Source organism: Salmo trutta, chromosome 7 (genome assembly GCF_901001165.1).
Source record: "Salmo trutta chromosome 7, fSalTru1.1, whole genome shotgun sequence".
Classification (NCBI taxonomy): Eukaryota; Metazoa; Chordata; class Actinopteri; order Salmoniformes; family Salmonidae; genus Salmo; species Salmo trutta.
This window is the reverse complement of record NC_042963.1, coordinates 2,027,829-2,040,592: the sequence shown is the minus strand read 5'-3', so window position 1 is coordinate 2,040,592 and position 12,764 is coordinate 2,027,829. Positions and strand designations below refer to the sequence as shown.

The 12,764-nt window shown below is 41.8% G+C and overlaps 1 protein-coding gene across 1 annotated transcript in view; it reads left to right on the top strand.

Annotated features, from left to right (window-relative positions):
• LOC115196723 (RNA polymerase II elongation factor ELL2) overlaps nucleotides 1-12,764 on the top strand; it is a 38,863-nt gene that overhangs the window by 20,641 nt on the left and 5,458 nt on the right. Inside the window, exons 5-9 of the mRNA XM_029757591.1 lie at nucleotides 6,099-6,343; nucleotides 6,928-7,052; nucleotides 8,428-8,545; nucleotides 8,913-9,369; nucleotides 10,834-10,897. Of these exons, the coding sequence (XP_029613451.1) occupies nucleotides 6,099-6,343; nucleotides 6,928-7,052; nucleotides 8,428-8,545; nucleotides 8,913-9,369; nucleotides 10,834-10,897 (1,009 nt within the window). The remainder of the gene's footprint in view (nucleotides 1-6,098; nucleotides 6,344-6,927; nucleotides 7,053-8,427; nucleotides 8,546-8,912; nucleotides 9,370-10,833; nucleotides 10,898-12,764) is intronic.

Below are 12,764 nucleotides of genomic sequence, written 5' to 3'. Positions count from 1 at the left end.
TGGATGAAGTTCTGCCTAAGAGTTTAATTACAGTGGCTGCGATTCAATTAGTTTTCATCAGCTGAAATACTGAATTATTGTTTGCAGATTCTCTGAAGCAAATGCGATAATTCACCATAAGTAGTTAAGAACTGACGAAGATCAGAATCAAAACCTGTTTGTGCCACTATGTAAAGAAATTATTGTGGGAGCATATTTTTTTATTTAACATTTATTTAACTAGGCAAGACAGTTAAGAACAAATTCTTATTTTACAATGAGGGCCTACCCCGGCCAAACCCTCCCTTAACCAGGACGACGCTGGGCCAATTGTGCGCCGCCCTATGGGACTCCCAATCACGGCTGGTTGTGATACAGCCCGGGATCGAACCAAGGTCTGTAGTGATGCCTCTAGCACTGAGATGCAGTGCTTTAGACTTCTGCGCCACTCGAGAGCCTGGCATAGCAGTGCTGTAGATATCTTTATACAGCATGTGAATCAGTGGGACCATTGGGATGTGCATTAGTTACATGTCATGCAGGAGGATGCATACACAGGTATACTTCTGTGTCTTCTGGTGGGTTCTAAATGGACATGTTACCGATGCTGTCTATTATAACCTGAACAGACGTGTAGAACTATGCTGTCTTTATGACATAATATGCATTTGTGGATTTAAGGCACGTAGAGCTCTTCTTTGCAGACATGACAGTTTTACACATATTGTCTAAAACATAAATAGAACATACTGCATACTGCACAATCCATTTTCTACAGCTGTTGAAGCAAGCAGCACATTTTTACATTTTAAATTGTTGTCATTTAGCAGACGCTCTTATCCGTAGGAGTGGGAGGGCCAAGAGACCAGAGGTGGCAGAACACATGACATGTCATGCTGTTGAAATAGGCTTCTTGAGGGCTGTTGCACAATCCTGTTAAAGGTTGCTGTCATGTTGAGATTGCAGTGTAATGTCTCTGCTGAATGGGTGCAAAACAACGACTGAATTCTAATCCAAATAATGCATTTTAAATTAAAGTTAATCAAGTAAAAAGGAGGACGTCCACTTGAAACCTCAGCCTGGGAACATTGACATTGGTTTCATAAGGTTTAAGGCACACAACTGGACTCACTTTCCCACAGCATGGACAGGACAGTAAGGCACCCATTCAAAGGGAGCTGAAATTAAAGGGTCATAAACTATATGTCATATTCGCTACTGTGCACACAAACCTCCTGTGGCAGCCAGCAGTATTTTTGTGGTACAGTAATTCTATGGCTATTTCCTCATGTTTCTACATACAAATGATAGTTTGCAGGAAAATGGCTATCATTTAGTTTTAATGTATGGCTCAAATACTTTCCCAGTGAAAAGATTGAAGAAATTCTGTAGAAGACATTTTAAGGCCATCTCTGACCATTACTGTAACTGTACAAAACTGTCTTATAAAGGGAATGTGTTTTAGTTTAACATATTCAGTGGCGATAGAAGTATAGTGAATCTCCCACCACCTGTCTGCTAGTATTGAGGTTAAGAAGGGTTAGGCCTGGTTAGTCCAGTTAGTGCTGGGTCTGGTTAGTCCAGTTAGTGCTGGGTCTGGTTAGTCCAGTTAGTGTTGGGCCTGGTTAGTCCAGTTAGTGTTGGGCCTGGTTAGTCCAGTTAGTGCTGGGTCTGGTTAGAATAATGTAATCTTGTTAGGAGACGGCCTGAGAACACCAGGTCGCAGTAGAACATGCTACAGCGCTCCTCCCTCTGGTCTATAGGAGTGAGGAATACCACACACTTTGTGCTCTTTCAGTTAAGATGGTAAGCCAAGATCCTAACTCTGTGATCACTGAAGATCCCATGGCACTTATTGCTAGTGTAGGACTTAACCCCACCTTCCTGGATAAACTCCCACCTGAAACCATGGAGAACTTCTCCTCAGCTTGTTATAGGCTCACTCAATCATCATCACTTCTCTGCTGGGTCTGGTGTCAGTCTGACGTACATTACTCATGGTTGTGATACACTACACCTTGGTGACAGATGGGATGAGGAACACCCATACAATATCACGCTGAGCCATTATATAGTCTTTGGTGTAACCGTACATTTTGGGTGAATGCTACGGTTTTGGTTTCAATGTTATCAACACGGTTGTGTCCAAACGTGACTACTGTAATGAATACTCAGGGAGAAAAAGGTGTAGATTCACACGCAGAGCACGGCAGGTGTTTATTGCACCTTCGCAGATGGCAGGAATCGTGGTCACAGGCAGGCATCGGTCATACACAGGTAGGCAAACAGGCAGGTGAATCAAAACTAAGACTGATGGCTATAACTGGTTCTCACAAACAAGCTAGGAAAAGGCTTAGTAGAGTCAAAACAAACAATACCTCACAAAGGCACAAACAGAATGAACTGAACTAAATAAGGAGCTGATGAGACCAGGTGAGTAACTAACACAGGTGAAAACAATGAACAAAAATGAAAGACAGGGCTACGTTCAAGAACACAACCAAACAGAACAAGGTTGACTAAAAAAATATATACAGAACCTTACAACTACTGTATCTAGTTACTGCTTTAGATTTTTTTAGAGCATTTTTCACAAATATTTTTCAGCAACAAAGGAACCAACCCATGTCATATTTCTAATAAGTTAAGTATGTTTTAGTCAAGCATCTTCAGTGTTCTGCTGGTTTCGTGTAAAAGCTATACAGTAGACAGAATGGCGCTTTGCAACCTTCCCATAACCAACTACATGACAAGCATATTGAATTTATTGTTGTTAGCGTCTAGTCGCTGCATGTTTAAAATGTGGCAACACAGGCTATTTCACTACACTACAGGAAGATATTGGACTGTAAATTGTATGTGTCTTGAACCACAGCAGCTGTTACGACAAGCTCTGGAAACTGCATTGCATTTGGCAAAAGCAGAGATTTACCCTCAGGCCCAGAGTTGATTAGAATTACACCCTTTAATCTTACTGGGGTGCATAGTATATGTTGATGATATCCTCATTTCTCACATTATGAAAATGTCAGGAAGTTTTGTGTAACTGTTATGCAAAGCATTTCATATAAGCGCCTTGAAGAATAGACATTTTGAAGACTTGTTAACCAATATGGCTTTAAAGCTAGAATCCTTAGCTGAAACAATATCAAAGCATTTCCCCCACCTCTGTTTTGGTAAAATACTGAGTGATTGGCCTTGAGAAATGAAACAACTCTCATAGACAGAGCTATGGATGCAAGGACTGACCATCTATGATATCAAAATGATCGTTTTAACCATGCTTTAAGGCTATACAGTGTTTATTTACATTTACAGTTGAAGTCGTAAGTTTACATACACCTTAGCCAAGTACATTTAAACTCAGTTTTTCACAATTCCTGACATTTAATCCTAGTAAAAATTCCCTGTCTTAGGTCAGTTAGGATCACCACTTTATTTTAAGAATGTGAAATGTCAGAATAATAGTAGAGAGAATGATTTCAGCTTTTATTTCTTTCATCACATTCCCAGTGGGTCAGAAGTTTACATACACTCAATTAGTATTTGGTATCATTGCCTTTAAATTGTTTAACTTAGGTCAAATGTTTCGGATAGCCTTCCACAAGCTTCCCACTGTAAGTTGGGTGAATTTTGGCCCATTCCTCATGACAGAGCTGGTGTAACTGAGTCAGGTTTGTAGGCCTCCTTGCTCGCACACGCTTTTTCAGTTCTGCCCAGAAATTTTCTATAGGATTGAGGTCAGGGCTTTGTGATGGCCACTCCAATACCTTGACTTTGTTGTCCTTAAGCCATTTTGCCACAACTTTGTAAGTATGCTTGGGGTCATTGTCCATTTGGAAGACCCATTTGCGACCAAGCTTTAACTTCCTGACTGATGTCTTGAGATGTTGCTTCAATATATCCACATAATTTTCTTTCCTCATCATGCCATCTATTTTGTGAAGTGCACCAGTCCCTCCTGCAGCAAAGCACCCCCACAACATGTTGTTGCCACCCCAGTGCTTCACGGTTGAGATGGTGTTCTTCGGCTTGCAAGCCTCCCACTTTTTCCATTATGGCCAAACAGTTCTATTTTTGTTTCATCAGACCAGAGGACATTTCTCCAAAAAGCACGATCTTTGTCCCCATGTGCAGTTGCAAACCGTAGTGTGGCTTTTTTTATGGCGGTTTTGGAGCAGTGGCTTCTTCCTTACTGAGCGGCCTTTCAGGTTATGTCGATATAGGACTCGTTTTACTGTGGCTATAGATACTTTTGTACCTGTTTCCTCCAGCATCTTCACAAGGTCCTTTGCTGTTGTTCTGGGATTGATTTGCACTTTTCACACCAAGGTACATTCATCTCTAGGAGACAGAACGCGTCTCCTTCCTGAGCGGTATGACGGCTGCGTGGTCCCATGGTGTTTATACTTGCGTACTATTGTTTGTACAGATGAACGTGGTACCTTCAGGCATTTGGAAATTGCTCCCAAGGATGAACCAGACTTGTGGAGGTCTTGGCTGATTTCTTTTGATTTTCCCATGATGTCAAGCAAAGAAGCAATGAGTTTGAAGGTAGGCCTTGAAATACATCCACAGGTACACCTCCAATTGACTCAAATGATGTCAATTAGCCTATCAGAAGCTTCTAAAGCCATGACATGATTTTCTGGAATTTTCCAAGCTGTTTAAAGGTACAGTCAACTTAGTGTATGTACATTTCTGACCCACTGGAATTGTGATACAGTGAATTATAAGTGAAGTAATCTGTCTGTAAACAATTGTTGGAAGAAAAATTACTTGCACAAAGTAGATGTCCTAACCGACTTGCCAAACTATAGATTGTAAACAAGAAATTTGTGGAGTGGTTGATAAACGACTTTTAATGACTCCAACCTAAGTGTATGTAAACTTCCGACTTCAGCTGTACATTGTTTCCAAACATTGGAGTGAAATACATTTTTATTTTGAGTTGTGATGGGGTAAAACAGTTGAACTAAGCTCATAAGTCATTTATAAGTTATATTCTTCAAGAATCAATGGGCAAATATTATTAATTTATAAATCCAGAAATGCATGTAGCAACTGTAGATTCTAGCTTTAACATTATTACATTCCAGTTGTGCAACAACTGTGGACTTTTAGAAATGTCAAATTGAGTCCATGGAGCCAGACATTATTTTACAGAGTATGTAAATCATCTAGGTCCATATGTCATAGAGTGAATCAACTCTTTCACGTACTGTACAGTGCAGCTGGGTTCCAGCTTTACTTAATATAGTAGATACCAGTTATACCAGAACCACTCTGCTTCCATGAAGAGGCTGTGCTTTTCGTCCTATAGCAACCTTCAAAGCAGAGCTGAAACTTTTTTTAATGAGATCAGGGTTGGGAGATATATCTATAAGCACCGCCACGTCCTGCTGGCTTGGAGCCAGGAGAATTAGTGCTGCAACAGGAAGAAAAGGCCTTTGTGTGTGAGTGAGCAGTGAGGTGCTTAAGTTTCCATGCTCCTCTGCTTTCACAGGAGCCGGTTAACTTCACTGGCAACTCTTTCACTGAACTCCAAGCCTGGCGCTGCGCACCAACACTTAAGTGTGTATGCGTACATGAGGTTGTTTGAGTTCTGGCTAAACATGTTTGTTCAGATGCTATTTCCTGCTAGGGATGCAAGGTGCTATTCCTGTGTGCAGTGTTTGCATACTGTATTTATGACAGACGTCTGTCAAGACAAAGCACATCAGGTTTTGCTTCTGGCCCTTGTCTCACACATTATACCAGGCCTTTTTTGTATAACTGGCCTGAGGATTGGCCTGATGTTGAGTTGCTGGGCTCAGAGAAGTGTCAGTCTATTTTGAATCCTGTTCAGAGGCAGTTAGAACAAGCATAATCCTCCCATCCCGCTTGTCACATTTCCAGTGTACTGCTTGGCTTTCTATGAGCGCTTTAGATCATCCAACTGATAATTGTGGTAATTGCTGAAACTTTCACTGACTGACAAGAGCACAAAACCACTACTCTTTACTACAGTAGCTTAGATGTGTAAGAAGGTAGCTTTTATGTCTAAAAGATTGTTTGTATGTCACTAACATTGTTCTCATCAAATGGCACCTCTCTGTGTATTTACCTTTCTCTGTCAGGTAAGTGTGTGAAGATCCAGAGGAAGCAGGGCCTGTCGTCAAGCATGGACAGCAGCAGCAATAAGCACTCCCCCAGCAACAAGAGGAGCGGGGCCCCCAGCCCAGTGGCCCTCAGGCCCCTAAGAGACCGCATCATCCACGTCTTGGCCTTAAAGGCCTACAGGAAGCCTGAGCTGCTGCTGTGGCTGGAGAGGGAGAGGGCTAGTCCTAAGGACAAGGCTGACCTGGGAGCAGTACTGGACGATGTGAGACCTCTAGAACACAACACAACACGACACGACACTAAAACTGTACTCTGGCACTAGGCTGCAGGTGCATGTTAGGCGCTGGTTTCACTGAGTGGAGATCAAACTCAATAACGCACAACTTTTGCATATTGTAGTCCAATTGTAATACATTTGAAATGAATAAACCTAATCTATTTTGGTAAATGAAACACATGTAAAACATACAACTTTAAAAGTGCCTCTGGGATTCAGGTGCTTTTATAAGCAATTCTAAACCCCTCTAGGGGTTCCAAATGTAGACACTGCAAAGTAGCCTCGCTCTCTCTCTCTCTCTCGCTCTCTCTCGCTCTCTCTCTCGCTCTCTCTCGCTCTCTCTCTCGCTCTCTCTCGCTCTCTTTGTCACTGAGCCATTCTATTTGTGACTCTAACTGGGCACAGTGCTGGTGTAAGTGCTGTGTTTACTATGAATTACTTGTTAATAGTGAACAATCTATTATTGAACTTTGACAGCCTGCCAGTTGATCCTTTTTTTAACCAGGGTCAAAACTGCAACTAATGCTTTAGAGACAGACGGTTACAATGTGTTTGTCATTGATTTGCAGGTTGCTAAACTGAATCCCAAAGACCACAGCTTTACTCTGAAGGATGAGTTCTACAGTCATGTCCAGAAGGATTGGCCTGGTTACCTGGAGGAAGAGAAGCAGCTCATCCATAGGCTCCTGGCCAGGTGGGTGTGGCTTGTACTTCTACTCACCCGTCTTCTCTACCATCATACTCTCCTTCTCATTCTCACCAGTGAATATTTTAATATTTCCCTCTATGTCAACATGATGTTGGTGTCGTGGTTGAGAGCCCCCCTTGTCTGTAGTTTATTTTAATGTAACATTGTAAGCTTCAGTACTTGGATGATTACCTCTCTTCAGTAGCGGGGGGGCTCTGATGCTTTTTGACAACGTGCTGGCACTAAGACTGCAGGCCCACTGGATTACTGTGGCAGGCTGCTGTGATCATGTTGAAAGGAGAGACTCTAAATGACTATTTCACTGCACTGATAAATTTCTTAATGGGGGGGAGAAATATTCTCTGCATGGTGTTGCCAAATAGCATTAATGTAGAGGACAGCAGCCTAGCTGAGCTTTTCAGAATGAGAGAGTGGACATCATTTTGGATGGGTGTCCACGTCCTGCCTGCTTATTGTGCAACTGGCTGTTGCCCTTCTGTTTACAATACTGACTCAGATGTTAGAAAGAGCGTTTTGAATGTACAGGATACGGGTGCTGTTGACTTGGCTCATAACTATATGACTGTTCTTGAATCATAATGAAGAGCATTTTCCTATAGTTTATCTCAGAGAGAAACTTCATTTGGATGTGATTCGTATCAGAATCCAACCAGGCTGGTAGCCTAGTCTGTCAGAGGATCTCATGTCTGGAATGTCCTGAAAGCCAGTGGTGCTTCCAGCAGATTCCATTGATCATCTAGTTAAAAAGGTAATGTGGCTGCTGTGGGAGGTATGATGGAACTCTGATTCCAGTGAGATTTCTGTGAGGAAGGAGCTGGAGGAAGCAGATTGCCAGCGGAGAGTGTTTAGCCTGCATCTGGCACCATTGTTCTCCTCACTGAGATGACTGGACACTGCTCCGCCTTAGTGCCTGTCTCTTAGATGTAATCTATAGATAGCCTAACACTTTGAAACATGCTGACAAACTTGTGAGTTTCACTCTGAGGTCAAGTGTAGAAAACTGGTGTGTTGTAAAATATTTTGGATTGTAATGTCTGTCTGACAGTGTGGTTCTATTTGTTCTTTTGCAAATATTAATATAAACAGCCACGTCTAAGGCATACTTTGCTTGTAATTTATGTATCTTGATCCTGAAGTTACAGTAACCAAATGGTTCTTTCTGTTTTGTTGTGTTATGTTTTCATCTGTTAACATTGCCCGACCTCTTTTACTTCACTGGAGACCATACAATTACAGTTGGAGTTTGAACCATTATTTACAAACTAATACGTCTGTCCAAAGTCAAATTTAAAGCTTAAATTATCTTCCCAATATAAACAGAATAGCAAAGTCAAAATGTCTTCCCCTTCTAATGTTGCAGGAAACTGCAGCCACTGAGCAGCAGTAGCCAGTTGAAGAGTTTCCAGTCAAACCATTCATTCCACAAAACCCCTGGGGATTCTCCGTCACAACTCAGCCCGGTCAAAACTCCCTCTGTGGTAAATACCCACCTTCCTAACTCTAAAATAATTTCTACATCCTGCCCTTCCTCACTGTTTATTTTCTTGAGATTAATTAGAAATGAAAGAGAATGCAGAGATTAATTTCAAGGCTTAAATTATTTCTGTTTGATTAGTGGATCAGTGTTATGCCTTTTGACAAGACATGGGCCTACTGCAGAATAAGATTGAGTACAGAAGAAATGAGAGGAACGTTTCTTGGTGTGGCAGCATCTGCTTTTTATTTATGGGAGTGCTGGAGGCAGTTCAATCACTGCCGTTTTCAGGAGCCAGTTAGGATGTTTTAATGGTTAGCCTTCGCCAAAAAGTCTTACAGGTAAAACCTCTTATCTACCCCTTCACATAGAAACGCCCATTTCCCTCTGAGCTATCTGATTGTCAGACCCCCAAGAAGCAAAGACTATTAGACCACAGTTTACCCCTGCAGTCCCCTTCCAATGGACACCTTGGTCCCATTGGAGCCCGTAGCTCATCTGGTCCAGGCAACACCAGTGTACAGACCAAAACAGAGTTTGAGAGAACCAACAATCACATCCAGGGAAGCCCTAATGGTCTCTACACACGGCACAAACTGGATGGTTCCTCCAGTATTCCCAAGCTGGAGAGGACAGAGCCGGTCCCAGCAGTACCAAGCCCCAAGGCCCCACAAACTGAGCCCTCCATCTGCACTGACCAGCAGCTAGCCAACGGCCAGCACAAAAAGAAGAAGTCCAAGAAGCACAAAGACAAGGAACGGGAGCACTTAAAACAAGACTGGATAGAGAACAGTCCCGACCTGAAGCAGAACCAGGAGCATTTCAATGGTAAGAAAAGCACCATCTCATTCCCTATGTAATTTTCAACTTATTCATATAACTGTGAGACCTTGTTGACTAGAATGATAGCAGAAACAAACATGTTGATAATGATACAGTAATCATATCCAAGGGTATATTTACAGCAGAGTTTCCGATAGCTGGTAGTAGCGGATCATTTCTTTTTAAAAGCCAATAAATAAAATTGCCGCCGGTCAATTGTCCAGGAGAAGAAAAAGTCCTATTGCGAAATAATACTTTTTAGCCTATTCATTGATGGAAATACCAGTCAATGTAAATACATTTAACTGGTCATGCTTATCGGTCTATAGGTACATTTGCATAATTTAGTGGAATTAAATTGGCACTTGTGTACAGTATATTTGTTATGTATCTTATTCATCACACATGTACAGCATCTCAAACAACAAACCGCCTTGCAATGAGCTGGAGGCAGTATGCATTTTGAAAACTTAATTGTTTGAAAACTTAATTGTTTGAAACCTGAACATTTTAAAACATATTATGAGGGATGTCTTACCTTGCTTCAAAGTAGCCTAGCCAAAATCAGACCTAGCCAAAATCAGACCTAGCCAAAATCAGACCCCATCTGTGGAGGCAATTATTTTATATAAACTTTTTTTCATTGTCCAGTAGCCAAAGGCACAATCCTAGTCATATTAGCAACCCATGCTAGTTGTTGCATATTAGAGCTCCCCTCTTTCTAAATTTCTACCCTAACCTACATGTACATATTACTTCAATTATCTAGACTAAACTGTACATTGACTCGGAACCGGTACCCCCTGTATATAGCCTCGTTATTGTTATTTTATTGTGTTATTTTTATTAAGTAATTGTTTTCTTAATTCTTATTTTTCTTAAAACTGCATTGTTGGTTCATTTGATTTGATATTTGCATCTCTGTCACATGAAACCGCTCGCATGTGAGGTGCCATTTTGACAACAGTGTTTTCCCGCTAATTGTATTATGGAGCGAACATTCGTGCGTAGCCTACTGCCTTGTGCGCATTGCTGCACTTATAATGTGAAGAAATAATAATTCATCAACATTTATAGCTAAACGTTCTGATCTGTTGCAAAATAATCATTGCTCTGATTCAGAGGGGGTTGGGTTAAATGCGGAAGACACATTTCAGTTGAAGGCATTCAGTTGTACAACTGACTAGGTATCCCCCTTTCCCTTTCCACTAGCACCCCCCATTCCTTTCCCTGGCTAGTGTGTGCATGATTGACTGTGGAACAGCTGGGTGACCCACGGTTCATCGAGTCAGCAGGCTGCTCTGCCTCCCAATCTGGGGCGCTGCTGGCGTCACTGCCTGCCTTGGAGCAGGTCTCTTATCAGTAGCACTGATAAACGACTCCATCAGCCTTAGTATGATATGAGCTTTTTCACGTTTGCATTGGCAGATTACATTAACCTTTTTTTCCTCTGTTTGTGTTTATCTCCAGATCATGAGGAGGCTAAAACAGCTGTCACTCGTACGTCACCGGAAGAGCTGCCCGACTATTTCATGTAAGTTCAAACACACTGCTTCATTCATAAGTCCTCCAGAATCGCCCTGGGTTGCTGAGTGGTGCTGCTAGGTTGATCTGTTATTTGAAGCCCATTCAAACTGTAAACATGGCAGAAGTGAAGCCAGTATGGCCTTCAAAGTCTCAGGTTCTGTTACTACCATCTGTTGCTTCAATGTTTTCTTTAATGGTATGACTACTTTAACCACTTTTGTTGTGAAAGGAAAGTGATTTGTTCAAAAAGGTCTGGATTCAGATTGAAAACATTCACATAAATAGTGGAAAATGTGAACATTTAAATGGTCTGTCACATGTTCAGTAATAACACAGCTTCACCGAGAATGACTTAGAAAACAAATGATCTAATGTCTTACATTTCCACATCTTGAGAACACATCTCTGTGAAATCATTGCTGAGTCAAAGGCCCTTCATTCTGCTAATCTGCAGTGCCACCTGCTGGAGAGATGAATGCATGTTTATATAGATGGGTTGGTTGATTAGTAGCCTCTGAGTCCTGGATGTTCTGGTTTTCAGGGGAAATGGAAAGAGAGCCTGTGACACAATTTCCACTTTGGACGTTAACAAGGCAACACTCCATCTTAACTCCTCCACCTTTAATGGTTTGGTTGAACCTCCCCAGATGATAGTTTTTTTCTTCTTCTAATAAAGATTATTATGTAGGGGGATCTAGTTTAAGTCTTTTATTTTACATCTGCTACGTGGCATAAAACAGACAGGGATGGTTTAAATTATTACATGGAAACTATATTTAATCTCCAATGTTATTGAAAACATTAATAAATGTGGACAATGAGCACTTGTTTTCTCTCAAATACGGTCTACATTCTGTATATTTCTGGCCCTTCTTTGGACACTGTGTTAACAACCCTCCAGATGAGCTTCAATGCCATACAACACTCCTTCCGTGGCCTCCAACTGCTCTTAAATGCAAGCAAAACTAAATGCATCCTCTTCAACCGATCGCTGCCTGCACCAGCCCGCCCGTCTAGCATCACTACTCTGGACGGTTCTGACTTAGAATGTGTGGACAACTACAAATACCTAGGTGTCTGGTTAGACTGTAAAGTCTCCTTCCAGACTCACATTAAGCATCTCCGATCCAAAATTAAATCTAGAATCGGCTCCCTATTTCGCAACAAAGCATCCTTCACTCATGCTGCCAAACATACCCTCGTAAAACTGACTAAAACCGATCCTTGACTTCGTCGATGTCATTTACAAAATAGCCTCCAACACTCTACTCAGCAAATTGGATGTAGTCTATCACAGTGCCATCCGTTTTGTCACTAAAGCCCAATATACCACCCAGCACTGCAACCTGTATGATCTCGTTGGCTGGCCCTTGCTTCATATTAGTCGCCAAACCCACTGGCTCCAGGTCATCTATAAGTCTCTGCTAGGTAAAGCCCCGCCTTATCTCAGCTCACTGGTCACCATAGCAGCACCTACCCGTAGCACGCGCTCCAGCAGGTATATTTCACTGGTCACCCCCAAAGCCAACTCCTCCTTTGGCCGCCTCTCCTTCCTGTTCTCTGCTGTCAATGACTGGAACGAATTGCAAAAATCACTGAAGCTGGAGACTTATATCTCCCTCACTAACTTTAAGCATCAGCTGTCAGAGCAGCTTACAGATCATTGCACCTGTACATAGCCCATCTGTAAATAGCCCACCCAACTACCTCATCCCCATGTTGTTATTTGCTCCTTTGCACCCCAGTATCTCTATTTGCACATTCATCTTCTGCACATCTTTCACTCTATTGTTAATGCTAAATTGTAATTATTTTGCCACTATGGCCTATTTATTGCCTTACCTCCCTAATCTTACTACATTTGCACACACTGT